The sequence below is a fragment of the Adiantum capillus-veneris genome, chromosome 6 (genome assembly GCF_014529385.1).
Source record: "Adiantum capillus-veneris isolate H3 chromosome 6, ASM1452938v2, whole genome shotgun sequence".
Taxonomy (NCBI): Eukaryota; Viridiplantae; Streptophyta; class Polypodiopsida; order Polypodiales; family Pteridaceae; genus Adiantum; species Adiantum capillus-veneris.
The window spans coordinates 135,844,110-135,859,158 of NC_140936.1; the positions used below are offsets into that span (position 1 = coordinate 135,844,110).

The window sequence follows — 15,049 nt, forward strand, 5'->3', positions numbered from 1 at the left end:
TATGCATGATTGGCTAGGATACGAAGAAGCTTCTGGTAATGGTTCTTGATTTACAAAATTCTCGCTATTCATAAGCACTTTGCCTTGGCCTGAATCATGCTTTAATATATGCAGGGCTAACAACTTCGGGATACAATGCATGCCCAATTTGCGGGCCGTCTTTGGATGTGCGCTATTCTGCCTCTCTTAGAAAGACAATTTATCAAAGCCACCACCGTTATCTTCCAGATGGCCATCACTTGCGCGAAGGTCAGCTTGGTCGCGTCGAATGTCGTCCTATGCATGTACAAGAGTGGCGTCGCTGATGGGAGCAACATGAGGGGCAACATGTTCCAAGAATGAAACGTTTGTCCATTCTCCATACGTTGCCATACTGGGTGATTTACTAATTAACCATTTGCTGGATCCAATGCATATATTCAAGAATGTGGGAGAGCTCCTCTGGAAGACAATCATAGGAATGAAAGACAATCGAGCTTCACAAGATGATTTGCAGTCAGTTGGAAAGATGCCAGAGCTGTGGCCTTTCACCAATGCAGCTGGACAAACAAATCTTCCAAGAGCGCTGCAAGACTGGCGGGAGAGGAGCCGCAAGGGCAAGGGGTGCCGAAGAAAATGAATGACGCCATGCAAGAAAAGATCATGAAGTTCTGTATACTAAATTCAGAGCCGATGCAAAAATGGCTTGAAAGGTACGAAGAAGAGAAAGAGATACGCAATAGGGAGCGACACAATTTCAGGCAAAGCCGAACGACTAGAGGCTTACCTTGCCAGACTATCTCGCTCCTCAGATCCCGCTTCTATGAGTGCAGATGCATTTATGGGCTTCGTCACACGGGTGACTGGGTGTCGCAGAGGCGTCTCAGTACTGGGTAGCCAGAGACATGGGTACTAATCCTCCAGGCTTCACACCCAAGGGTCCGACGCCTATGGGGGGGACACCTATGGGGGGACGCTTATGGGGGGAGGGACGTCTATGGGGGGGGGGGACGCCTATGGGTACGATGCCTGCAAGGTCTCCCATCACGACCGCTTCGACACCTAGGGGTGCGGCAGAGACGGGTACGTCCTCATCTCCGCAGTTTCGGCGCACTCGTCGATCTCGGCGATCGTCAAGTGGAGGTGGTGGTTGATGTGGAGAAGGGTCCATAAATGCTTCGACCCCTCCTCGCTCACGACCCCTGCCCTACCCAGGCACACCTCTTGGCACACCTCGGACACGTTGGGGAACACACGATCCTAGTGCCTCCAAGCTCTATAGTGTACGGGCAGATGGTTCTGTTGACATGGATAGAGTCGGGACTGAGATGAGACAGCAGATTCGCCAGCTCGCGGAGTTGCAGTTTTCGACCAGCATTCTGACGCCTTGGCCTGACCAGGATCGCGACAAAATCAGTTATATAGTGGAGACCATCTTGAGAGAGTACCAGCCTGCTTCGGGTTCAAAGGATGTTCCGAGGAGGTGGATCAAGGCTGTTGCACGGGACACCGTGAAACATCAACGAGATGCAGCTCGGCAGGCTTTCAGGACCGGCTCGTCGAAGCCTTCGCGCATCCCACACGAGACATGGCAGCAGATCAGGGAGGATGAGCAGACAGCGAACACGCAGTTCAGACAGCAGCATCAAGCCACGCAGATACGACAGATGACCAAGGGGACATCTCATCTTGGCAGCGGAGGCTTCGACACCTTTAGCTATGAGTTTGTGAGTTTCCAATCCAATCCTAGCTATGGCGTTTTTTTAAACGTGATGAATCATGTATTCTTATTACTTTGATTTTTGTATAAACGCAGAATCTTGCGATGCATCGAGCCCCGACACGCCAGGAGGAGACAGATGGATATCGCAGAGGTATCTATGAAGTATCAAATGATCTTGATACTTCAGGAGAGCCTGTAGACTGGGAGGCCTTAGAGTCTCGCTGATCGATTGAGGTGAGACGTTAATATGTGTGAGTTGATTTAATTAAATAAGTATATGTGAAGTAATATCAATACTAATTTTGTGACTTGTCCTATGTGCAGGTTGTGACGCTTAGTCATCAGTGGATTTCATATATATGCTTTGTGAGACACAGACACGCTTTTGTGTCTCTTTTTTGTATACATATATGGTTATGGTTATTGTTTTCCTTATGGTTATGGTTATTGTCATTGTATAGACATGGTTATTTCTCCTATTCTTGTATAGACATGGTTATGGTTATTGTCTTGTTTATGGTTATGTTTAACTTTCTGGTTATGCTTATGGTTATGGTTATGTGCATTATGGTTTTGATCAATATGGTTATGGCCGGTTATGGTTTTAATTTGGTTATGGTTTTGCACAAAGTTCATTATGGTTATGGTTTTAAGTTGGTTATGGTTTTGCACAAAGTTCATTTCATTTCTTTCATTGGCCTTAAATCTCATGTGAGATCCTACATGGATAGCATGTAGGAGGCGTATACATATAGTTTTTTTTGAAAAGTTTATGTTAAAACGAAGGGAACTCTGCCGAAATTTATGTGGGAGCACGGTTGATTTTGGTGTTGCTCGCTTTCTTGGGCAGAGGACAGGTAGTCTGTCTATGGCTGTGTCCATCTTTTCACTGGACAGAGGCCAGGCTGCCTGTCCTCTGCCCAAGAAAAAAAATTTCTGTTATAGTCATCGTAATATGCGTCGCTAGGCGCGTCGAAATAGCCGTCGATAACAGTACCTTTCGACTCGTATATCAACGCATATAGCGACGTTTTTGTAGGGATGCGTATTTCAACGTTTTTTTCGACGGGGTGCGTCGAAACCTACGTCGAAGTCCTCCTTTTTTGTTGTAGTGTTTAAATGTTGTTCAAAATCGAATTTCATCATTATGGAGTGTGAACCGTTGAAATTGATTTGTTGCGACGATTTTGTGTGCATGTATCATTGTCCGATTGATGGCATGATGTTTGAAAAGAGTGTGTGTGCTCTGCTATGGGTATGTTTTACATGTTTGTATATAAATGTGCATGTGTACGAGTGCTCACAAGTGTGACAAAATAGAAGGACACGTATCGCTTTGGTGGTTAATCTTGTTGCCCAACATATATCACAACATTTGAGAAGACAAGTTCCATGTATGAGTGAGAGGATAGTGTGAGAGAGAGATTTATAAATCATGAATGTTTGATTGAGAGAGAGAGAAAGAGAGAGAGAGAGAGAGAGAGAGAGAGAGAGAGAGAGAGAGAGAAGCAGATGATGATGGAGAAGAAGAAAACTTGGGTGGTATAGTGATAGAACCATTTACCATGTTTTTTTAACATACGTACAACCATCGGCAAAGCACACACACCTGAAGGCTGTGAGAGAGAGAGAGAGAGAGAGAGAGAGAGAGAGAGAGAATAAAGTTGAAAAGGGAGAAAGAATCTCCTTGGAATCTGTTCGTCGGATTTCAAAAAAACGCTCGTCAAAAAAAGCTCTCCATAAAATTGCGTCCAAACATTTTTAAGATTTAAATACCCCAAAATTGATAATCAAGTCATTGTTATTGCATGCCTTCTATAATGTTATTTCATCTGTTTTTTTAAAAGACTGCAATGGTGCTCTTTTCCTTTCCTTGCAGGCCTCGTATTTTAGAGCCGAGTTGCGCCCGTGCCAGTGGGGGGAGTGGGGGGAGGGGGATGCACAGGGTCGCACCCACTTTAGTTTCAGCGCAGAGAAGAGAAACGCAAAAAAGGCGACCGCACCTGCCTTGCTCTCATTGGCTCGTGCAACCCTACGATGAAGAAGGAAGCTGATTTTTCGTATCCTTCGCTTAGCCCCCCCGCCCCCCCCCCCCCCCCCCCCCCCCTTTTCCAAAGTGGTAGTAGGGTTACTGGCACCTTTCAAGTTTCGTGCCTTTCTTTTCGGATTTTCTCAAAATGGTAAACATCCTCACCCTACTCCTCCCCCTGGGCGCGACCCAGCTCTTATCACTTGTTTTTTTGGTAGAGTGGAGTCAAGGCTGTCGTCATTCAACCGTCAACGCTGCCCAATTACACTGCGTGCGAATGTGACACAACTGCATGGCCCGTGCGAATCTGCTATAACACACGGCGAACAATTATTGGCAGATGAATCATGTAAGTGTACGGAGAGTTTTGACCCGTTCTCTCGGGAGTCGGGAGAGAGAACGGCCCTCAACTTTCAAGTAATAAGCAGTTCTGTTCACCTCCATCCCAGGATGTGAGCAAGAAAGCCGCAAACAGCAGAGCAGGCAGAGAGAGAGAGAGAGAGAGAGAGAGAGAGGGAGGGGAGAGGAGAGAATGCTGCTCAGCGTTCGGCTGGACCAGCAAGAGGTGGTTGCTGCGCTGAACAAATGGTTTATCTCGGCGGCCGTCATGTTGAGCCTGCTTTTGCAACTCTTGCTACTTCTCACCGGTGGCACCCGCAAGTGGAATAGTGCCTGCCGCTTTCTCGCCTGGAATGCGTATAACTGGTCTGACTATGTCGCCACCACCGCCTTGGGGGGCTTGGCTCAAGCAGCTGTTGGAGATGATCCTAACAAGGTACTACAATTTCAGCCATCGCTTATATATAGCATTTCTGTTCCTTTTCCTTTCGATCCTCTCGCTCTTAACCTGCGGAATTGTATGCAGAAGGAAGTTTATGCACTTTGGGCACCCATACTGCTGCTGCACTTGGGAGCACCAGATAATATTTCGGCTTATGCAATTGCAGATGCAGAGCTATGGCAGCGCCATGGCCTGACCATGCTGCTACAGATCGCAATCGCTGTGTATGTGGTGGCCAATTGTGCACGCGGCTGGACATTTGTGCTGCTGAGTGTATGCCTTACATTCCTTGGTGGTATCAAGTATGCTGAACGGACTTTAGCACTGAAGCACGCATCGCGGGGCGACATAACGACATCAGCTCTCCCAATTTACAAGTACATGCTAGCTGAGGCAGACATTCATTTGCAGGTCAAAGGAGCAGTTATCTTACCCCCTTCCAGCCAATCAGCACCTCATTCTGAGAGTAGGTCTACCTACTACTATATTATCCATGGAGAGGAGCAATGGCTTCACAATTTTCTGCGAAAGGGTGAAACTGGCTATGTCCATAACTTCAGTGATGCTGCCGAAGCGACACCGGGACTTGTTACTCTCCAGGACATCCTCGCTTCTACCAACTTGACCAGCCAGACGCCTTCCATAGTCTCTGTGTGTGTGGGGTTTGCTTTCTTCAAGCTCTACAAGAGAAGACTTTGCAGTCTCTTCATGTATGAGTGGAGGGCAGAGAAGACACGTGAGCTCTTTTTGGGAAATCTTGTGTTTGAGGACATTGAGAAGCTCATGTTTGTGTTGGACGTGGAGCTGCGGTTCTTATTTGATTGCCTTTACACCAAGGCAGCAGACACCGCCTTCTCGAAAACAGGGGTAACCTTCAGAATTGTTACCACCATCCTGCTGGTGGTATCAGCAACGTTTATACTTGGCGGAAAATTGGATCTCCATGACCAGGCTTTAGAGCAAGCCAGAGATGTTACTTTTTGTCTTATATCAGCAGCACTTGTAATAGAAGTCTACCAGCTTGCCAGGCTGGTATTGTCTGATTGGTTCAGAGTATGGTTAGCATGTAAATACATAGTTGTGGGTGAGAAGCTGCGGAAGAAGAAATCCTCGGCAGGAAGCTTCTTCTGCCTGAGCTATGGCTTCTGCCTGGCTTCTTTGATACTGAAAGTATTGAAGATTTCTAGCAGCTTAGGAAGGCACAAGTACTGGAGTAATCGAATCGGACAATATCCGATGATTGAGTCAGGCAAGTCATGTGCCTCGGTGCATGAGACCATGAATGCCAAGCTGGCCTGCTTGCTCCACCGCGATTTTCGACAGTTGCTACCGGAATATGAGCAGAGGGAGCAGGCTGTGAATGAGTTCAAAAGGTACATATTGTCGAAGGTGGTAGCTGCTTGCAGAGACATTGGCATGGGGGTGAAAGTGGTTGACCCGATGTGGTTTCTCCCCCGCTATGAGCACAGGCATCGATCTATCTTGCAAGATGTTTTTGGCAGGGCTGGCTACTTCGACTTTGAGCATATGGTGGTGAACTGGCATGTGGCAACATGCGTGACAGAGCTCCTTGCAACATCGCCCGTTGGAAGCTGTATCTCTATTCACAACATAGCTCAGGAAGAGGATATGCGTGTAAGCAAGCTCCTCTCCAGATACTTGATGTATTTGATGGTGCACAAGGCAGAGCTGCTGCCTTGCCATGCCGACATCACCCGGCAGCTGGCAGCTGACACACAACGAGACCTTCGACAACATATTGAACCTATATGGGATGTGGAGTCCATTACATCTCTGTTGCAGCAGCAGGATATAGAACGGGAGGACAACAGTCTGCCGTTTAATTTGAGGGATGGAATGAGGGCAGGGAGCCTCCTGCAAACCTTGGCTCCGGCCGAGCAATGGAGGTTGATAGGCTCTGTGTGGGTGGACATCCTCGTGTGTGCTGCTGCTTGCAACAAGCCTGCGGAACAGCTGCAGCAGCTCACTGTGGGTGGTGAGTTCCTCACCCATCTTTGGGTGTTCCTAGGGCACCTGGGCTGTGGGTCCCAATAATTGTGCACCCCAATCAAATTAATTTACCTAATTTTCACATACAAAGACAGAGTCGACTTGAGCTGCAGGAAGTGGCTCAAAACAAAGGCACCCCATTGTTTGAAGACCCACCAAAATGTGGATTTTGAGATATGGAAAAGACTCATGTATGTGCACTTTGTAAACACCTTGTTTTGAGGTCCATATTCCATAGCCGCAGGGTCCAACAACCTTGCAGAGCTGCCTAAAGCTATGAAACATGCACTACTACTATCTGTGCTTTCAATTGATGCCCTAACTGTGTGCTTCCGACGCCTTCATATTGTCTGAAAACATTGCTCATTGGAGGTTTGCATGACAACTAAAATAACAAATTAATCTCAAGAGAATTTTTCAGCTCCAGTCTGTAAATAAAGAATTTGAGAGTTGATTTAGCTTTCTATTCTGCGATTCTGAGTCAATCTCTTCCCTTGGAAATTGGAGCTCGGAGCTCTCTTTACTTGGTGAGCCTAATGAGGTTTTCTGGTTTGTAGAGCCTGGAAGTGGATGATTCAAGCCAGAGAAGTTTAGGACAAATTCTCACAATAATTCCCACATTGTGACTTACCTCAACATCATGAGCTTCTGTGAGGGAGGCACCACATACCTAGCTGGGCAGGGGACCGTCGGTCCCCCACACCACCGCCTACCTAGCTGGGTACGATGGGGGGCAGGGCATAGTCGGCCCGATGGGGGGGCCGGCGGTCCTTTGCCCCAATCGTACCTAGCTAGGTGTGGTGCCTCTCGAGCAGAAGAGTTATGCATTGTATGAAAAACACTCCGTTTTCCTACATGAGAAAATTTCTAAATCTTCTTGTGTAATAAATGACGTCGAACTTGAAAAGTGTTGAAATAGCAACAACAGCACTGCTTTTCACTTGCTCTAGCTTTGGCAGACGATGATATCGTATTGTTGTTAGGGGAAGCTGAAGACATCGAGCTTACATGAGTAGTTTGAAAGAAACTGCAAAAGGTATCCTGGATCTATATTCTTTTGTGGTATTCCTGTTGTTGGAGGAAGCTGAAGTCATCGAGCTTACATGAGTAGTTGAAAGAAACTGCAAAAGGTATCCTAGGTCTATATTCTTTTGAAAAGAAAAGCAACAAGCAAAAGAGGCTCGAGTCTCGTACCACTGAATCCCAGAAGCACATAATGGCCTTGTTCAATTTGATGCAGGCCAACTATGCAGTGACTCATGAACTAAGTTGCATTTATATGTTCGTATAATGTTTTTTATACATATAAAACGTAATTAAATGTTATATTCCCATATTACACGCGTTTACCCGTATAAAGTATAGTTCGATCAAACTATATTTTGATCGAACTGTTGTTTTATATAAAAACAAAATTAGTGCTGACAATTTAAACAAACTGCGATATTTCTCCTCTTGTTGACTAGTCAAAGCCCTTAGAGAGCTCTTGGAGAGCCCTTGAGGTGATCATTACACTTTTCCTAATTGTTTTTATTTATAATTAACTTTTAGTTTTTTTGTTGATCCTTTTGTTGTAGAGCATAGTCTCACACTTTGAGGTGAGTATGTAGATTAGTACTTTGTCCCTGATTGTGTAGACCAAAGCGTCACATTGCATGGACGGTTTAGCTTAGGTACCTTTTCTTGGTTGTGTAAACCTTCGCGTCACTCTACAGGAGGGTTAGAAAACAACACGCTTTGTTCCTAACTATGCAGATCGTCACGTCACATTGTAGGAAGAGTACAAAAGAGGGTTAGATTCCACATCTCTAGCTGTGTAGAGCATCGTATCACACTATAGAAAGGGTTTAGGATTCAATAATCACTCTGTCTCTAGCTATGTAGACCACCGCGTCACACTTTAGAGATGGTGTAAAACATCTTACACTTCTGCAATGAACTAATTGATCACTTGTTCAGTATAGAGCATTACAAACTCAATAAGAAATAAGAGAGTTGCACTATCGTCACATCTACCATATTTACGTACACACATTTACTTAAACGAGAGAGTTATGGTAACATTTAAGTCATAAAGTTTTAGAAAAATTTCAATGTGTTTTGCAAAAACAATCATGAAATGCTTATATCTTTTTGTAGAGATGACCTTTTTTATGTTAAGTTTTAATACTTCGTGTTACAAAACAATGAATGCCCTTCCAAGACTAGTTTCTAAGTCGCTTGCAAGTTATATACATAATCACATTCTTAAGTACATGCAGACTAAGATCATAATTTTTGCCTTCTAAGGTCCTCTCATGAAATTGGGGCTCTTCCACAGTACATTTTGACAACTACAAATGAATTTATATGTTGAAACCAAGAAACTACATACTTTTCAGCTCCCTAAATTAAATTTTGGTTGCTTGAACCCTATCTTGATTATTTTATTCTGCAAAATCTCTTTAAAAAACTCAAATCTTCCACAATAACATTGAAATCAAGGTTTTAGGTGTCCCAATTGTGTTTGTATGACGTACTTTTACACATTTAGTTGATGTACATAGAAAATTTGAAATTATTTGAGGTTTTGAGTGCTTATGTCTCAAGAACTAAAATATCAAAGTTTTCTCATGCACAGTTTTGAGTATTTGAAATGATCCAATAGTTTTTGTTTACCAAAGCAGATACTTGCCACCTTGATTCCTCAATGGAGAGGGTAAGCAATGGATCACTTTCTAAAATGCACAAATACATGAAAAACATATTTTTCTTTGTATACAATGATATGCTTGAAATGGCCATATCAAACACATGGAACTTCACGTTATTTTATATACTCTCAAGTAATTTTTTTTGCACATGAAACTTGCAATTATCATGATAGAACAATTGTGGAAAAGTCAAGTACGATTTTCTACAAGTTCTCTCCATTTTCCCTTGATCTTATAAAGTCGATTTATTCAAAGCATCAATCGCAGTCTTACGGGGGTCAACTTTGATGAGTATAGTTCTTGATCATGAAAACTTCTAAAATGCAAGGTTTTATTTTTAAAAGAGTCTCTAGCTAACATACTTAAGCATATCAAGAGGGTTTTCTTAGAAACACCATCTAATATAGGTAGCATTTAATCTAAATTTGTAAAAAAAGGACACTGAAGTGTTTTGTTTTGATACGAAACTAGTGTTAAGCCAATGCTTATCTTTAGAATGTGGGATGGTGGTCACATAGAGAAGTGGATACAAGCATGCCACCATGATGTGAGCGAATTAGCTATAAGAGAGTTCCAATATACCTCTGGATCTTTGGAGCTGTTTATTGAGAACATCTTACCAATCACAAATACACTCTTACAGACATTGAAATTTTTGCATAGCCAAGACTTTCTACACAATGATCTGTATGCTCATGACATAATGATTAACTTCGGCGCTAAGGTTGTGTATGTTGGCATTGCTAATTGGGGATCAAGCACTGTCACAAACACCAAAGAGACATTTCGTTGCTTGATGCAGCTACGCCTAGAAGCAAGAGCACAACAAGAAAGGGATTATCTATGGAAAGCTCCTAAAAAAATTAGCACAAATCCCCCTCATTTCACTAAAGCCTTTGGTGTATCTAACTTATATTGGATTCTTAGACACTTGATTTTGTGTATTCCACAACCTCTTGAGCATGAAAAGCAAGCTTTTTTGCACAATTTATTACAACATATCACCCAAGGGAAGAGAGGAACCCTTTAGATAGGCCAAAGACATGGATTTATCACTTTGTATGAATGGAGCCCACAATGCTTGCTATAACATTGTAACTTACTCTGGTCTACGGTCAGTTGATGATTAAATGATCAATGAATCCTAAGTTTTTTACCATTGTTTAAAGTGTGCAATGTTGTTTTAATTTAAGTCTTCTCTTAAAAACACCCATAAATTCTTTGAAGTTCAACTGAAAAAATGTTTCTAAAGCAAATTTACAGGTTTAGGGTCATGCACACTAACGTGTGCTTCTTGTTATCCGCACATGAAAAACGTACCTCAACACGTTGGCGTACCACCCCAACATGATAATATTCCTTTTGAGTAAGATGATGTGCCACCGCAGTGTGATCAAAATGCAAATGAAGATCCCTGCATGAACCATGAACTAGTGCAACAAATCTACAAGGAATAGGAGATTTGTGTAGCTAAAGGCAATCAATGTGCTTTGGCAAGGTTCCAACACGACAAGTCTGACAAAGATCGAGAGCCGTTGAGCTACAAGGAATGCAAGAAATTGTGCCCAAATAATTTTCACGGCAGACACTTTTCAGATCCTCTGGTAGTGCAAAGGGGTCCCCTCCTTTAAAGATTTCAAATCTGCAACACACGATATTGGCACATCACATGCACACCAAATTCTTACAGGTGAACAAACAAAATCCAAACAACAACCAAATAGCCATCTACTTTGTGTAGCAATGCTCTTGTTATTATGTTTTGGGATGCAAAGTGGACTGGAACGATCGACCTAGCATGGGAGGAGTTGGCAGGGAACGGCCATCAAAACGAGTTTACGTTCAAGAGAAAAATGAAGGAGAGACTCCACGCAAGAAGGTCTTCACGTATGTTCTCGAAGAGATAGCAATCCTTGAGCAATTGGCTACCCAAGGCATAGAACTCGCCATCCAAGGAGAGATGCACAATCATTGTGCGCTCGATCCGAAGCACTAGAAGCCAAGAATGCTGGATTCAAGCAGAAACTAGCAAGGTACAAAGCAAAGTTTGGCCCCTCGGAAGAAGATTTTGCAAGTAGGGAAGCGAATCCATGGGAACAAATGAGTTTTTCTTGTCAGAGATCATGGGAGAGTACACCCAAGATCTAAGCTAGATCTTCTCTATGCACATCCGCTCCTTTTTATAATTGCCCTTTTTGTAAAAGCCCACACTTTTATAATAACCAGATTATTGAGATTACTTTATGTCTGTGAGAGAGAGAGAGAGAGAGAGAGAGAGAGAGAAAGAGAGAGAGAGAGAGATGTCTGACACTCAGGGGCTTTGCTTGATTATGTATGTTGCTTATACATCATTTGGAGCTTCAATCACAGGCACCAAATCATCCACTTCCTCATTTGAACAATTTGGATCCACATCTACAAGATCCCACTCAAGTTCATCATCAGAGTGAGATTCATCTGCAATTGCTTCGTGGGTCTGAAAACATTCAAAGTTTTGCGATGTAGCTCCTATAGCTATCCTTGCCAGCTTGCGCATTATTCGCATATTGCAAAAGACATACACTAGATCTACAACCCATTTAGGTTTAAGCAATTTCTTTTCACCGCACTGAATTATCCCACCTATGCAAACCCTTTGTTTATTGATTCAATGTGACCAACATTGAAAATATTCTAACCTCTAGATTTTGCACCCCTCCATGGCATTACAAACCCCCTCCCCCACTCCATTTTTTGGTTCCCTTTTTTGCACTCTTTAAAAAGATATTTTCAACAACCTCTTAATGAGTCAATATCGAATTTTGTACCTTGTCTTCCCTCTCTATAAACTTCTCTTAACTTATTGCTGCCCCCCCCCCCCCCCCCCCCCCAAATTTGCACTTTGTACCAAAAATTCCTATGTTTACAGTCTTAATTCCTCCACTTTGTATGAAAAAATCCCTCCATCATCTTCTTAATCTTCCCATTGTACGCCTAAGGTTGATAGCCCTCAACCTTCTATTTATAAACCCCCATCTCTTGTAAAAATAAAGAATCTTGATGAGCTTAATCTATTGAAATGTGTATAGTGGTTTGTCACCCTTATCTCATTCTTCCTTTTTCGGTAAGATTTGCTTGCTTAATCTTGTGTCTACACCATTTATGCTAGGAGAACTTGAGTGTACGCCACCCTTTGCGTGCTTTGAAGGGAGGAATATGTGTGACTACTATGTGCAACAAATTTTCAACAAAGCTAACAAGGGGAGGGTAGGAGGGGAATTGTTATACTCATGTGTGCGAACACCCTCTCCATATAGATATGTGGTGTCAAGCCGCGTTATAAATGTGATGTGAAAAAAGTCTAGTTAGCCTAAGTGGTGGAAAGCTAAGAATGCAACACCTAAGATGTTGTGAGAATGTGACATCTCTATTCTCTCTCTCAAGTTCAAGCCCTGTTGGATAGATATTGCATGTCAATAGGGAGTGTTCCTACGATGTTAAAACCTTCTCTTCTCATTTTCTTCTTCTTCTTGGCTCAACTTAAGAGCACACTGAGGTGCATACTTAAGCTACTTTGTAGCATTACTCTCTTGTGTATTGAGTCCTAATTAAACTCTAGTCTAATCTCCTTTTACCATTCTTAAGCCATGAATGCTACACTAATCTATTCTCCCTAATCACCTACACTAACACACCTTTGAGAAAGTTTGTTATCGTCGTATTCTTAGATGATATACTTATATGTAGTCCTTTGCTTCACATCCACAAGCTTTATGCCAAGAAGGGAGGATGTGAATTTCTCAAGACAAAGGCTCAATACCTCATTCATATAGGCATATAAATTTTGCGCATGGAATTTCCATGGAATATTCCAAAGTGGAAACTATCCTTGAATGGCATCATCCTAACAATTTGGAAGAGCTCAACCTTTTCTTAGAAATGGCAAGTTTTTACTCAAAGTTCATTAAAGGATATGAAAAAATCGTTGTTCCTATGAGGGACCGACTAAAAGAGAAATGTTTGGGAAGATCATTCAAGGCGAAGTTTTGAAAAGCTCAATCTAGTTTTAGCATCAACACCTATACAAGCTATAGTTGATCCACTTAAAACATTCCTTCTAGAAACTAATACTAGTTATAGAATTATTGGTGCAGTTCAAATTCAAGATGTTTAAACCAATGGATTTTGAGGGCAAGAAACTTGATCAAGCCTAGAATTCTAATGCTTTTGAGCAAGAACTCTATATTATACTATATGCTTTGAAGAACTAGAGAAACTATTTCTATGGAGCGAGTTTGAAATTGCGTCTAATTCCAAAAGTAGTAAGTGGTTTACACATCAAACTAACTTCAAGGGTCGAACCACAAAGTGGGCAAAGATTCTTCAACAGTACAATGTTCGGCTATGGTATCGCAAGGATCAGTATAATGATCTAGAAAATACTCTCAACTCTCTATTATTAACGAAACTTTAAAAGTTAGATTTTATAGTTGCTTCAGGACAAATGTTAGCATGATGAGGAATATTCCAAGGTGTTGCGCAATGTTTTAAGAGGAAACCTCTCTCCAATTTCATTAGTACATCAAGTACCTCCACACACGATTCGCCTCTATCGAGTGATAAAACTAAATTAATGGAAGAGTTTTTGTTATTCAAGGTAGATAGATACTCTCTCCACAAGGGGAAAATGCAACGGTCACAGATATTCCATGCCAAATTTCTTATGGATTCCATAAGGCACCTAGCCATAAGGAAGACTTAGGCGCTTGAGAGACGACACTTCTACTAGCAAGATTCCATCAACATACACAATACTATGTCTTGCATTCTCAAAAACGTCAGAGAGCAAGACCTCAAGGTAGAAAGACTATGAGCCCTCCCATACCTACAAAGTCCACTATGGAGACACTCCACTAGTCATGAACAATTTTGCATGTCCTTTTCAACAAAAGAGGAAGGATGTGGTACAAGTCATGAAGGAGGTGGAGGAACCAAACAAACAGTAGAATAATAATCAAAATTGAGACACTCCAGCTAGCATGGTTATTCATGGAGTATATTAACATACTAGCAAGCTTTATGGTTTGCCTAGTAATGTGGCAAGTGGATCCAAGATTTATTTGCCACTTTTGAAGGTTTGCGTAAAACACATTGGGCATGCTTTGGTAATCTAGAGACAAATTGTCAAATTGGATGGGTCAACCAAGTGATCAAGGACATGCTAAGAGCAACCATAAGGAAGAGCAAACACATTAAAAATATTAGCTTCCCATCTCATAATTTACCTACATGATACTAAGCATTTAACTACGAGGTCCCATGCCCATTCGCATTATTGTACGGTTTTCAATCAATGTCACCACTTACATTGGGGTTTGCTGTTGTGAATTGCACATCAAAAGTATCGACTAGCACGATGTTGCTATAATAAGCATGCTACTTTCAAGAGAGATGGGAGTATTTTTTAGGGTTCCAGACCACTCCAAAGGTTTGAAGACTAGGCTATCACGTAAGATATTGTGATCCATTCAAAATACTCAAGCAAGTAAGACAAATGGCCTATCGTTTCTTCATCACTCTAGAGTTCATCCAATATTTCATGTAAGCCACTTACAAAACCACTCACGACAAGACAACAAAGTTGTTGATCAAGGTATCTTCACACTTCTTAAACATCCTTATTAACATGAGAGGATCATAAATTTCCTTGAATTGAAGAACACATCACATTTGTCATCATAGCATTAGCCAAACTTGCCTTGCAAAAGAAGAAAAGGAAAAAGCTATTAAAAAAAACCCAATCTTGCGTCCCATCACATCATACCCAAATGTTGGATTACAAAAAACAGGATGTC

At 42.2% G+C, this 15,049-nt stretch overlaps 1 protein-coding gene across 3 annotated transcripts; it reads left to right on the forward strand.

Annotated features, from left to right (window-relative positions):
* Positions 1-4,106: 4,106 nt before the first annotated feature.
* Positions 4,107-6,986, forward strand: LOC147456332 (uncharacterized). 3 transcript variants are annotated; one of them, XM_086514857.1, is made up of 2 exons: positions 4,107-4,506; positions 4,600-6,986. In XM_086514857.1, the coding sequence occupies exons 1-2, from the start codon at positions 4,264-4,266 to the stop codon at positions 6,565-6,567; spliced, it is 2,211 nt and encodes a 736-aa protein (XP_086370983.1). In that variant the 5' UTR covers positions 4,107-4,263; the 3' UTR covers positions 6,568-6,986. The 3 variants fall into 3 exon arrangements, with proteins under 3 accessions (XP_086370983.1, XP_086370982.1, XP_086370984.1); XM_086514856.1 differs by having other exon boundaries at positions 4,108-4,506; positions 4,597-6,986; XM_086514858.1 differs by having other exon boundaries at positions 4,368-4,506; positions 4,679-6,986.
* The last annotated feature ends 8,063 nt before the right edge of the window (positions 6,987-15,049 follow it).

What these genes read in the sequence shown, in the direction of transcription:
- LOC147456332 (XM_086514856.1), top strand. Translation starts at nt 4,264, where the DNA reads ATGCTGCTCAGCGTTCGGCTGGACCAGCAAGAGGTGGTTGCTGCGCTG. An exon ending in TTGGAGATGATCCTAACAAG is followed by an intron (nt 4,507 to 4,596) that starts GTACTACAATTT and finishes AATTGTATGCAG; the next exon opens with AAGGAAGTTTATGCACTTTG.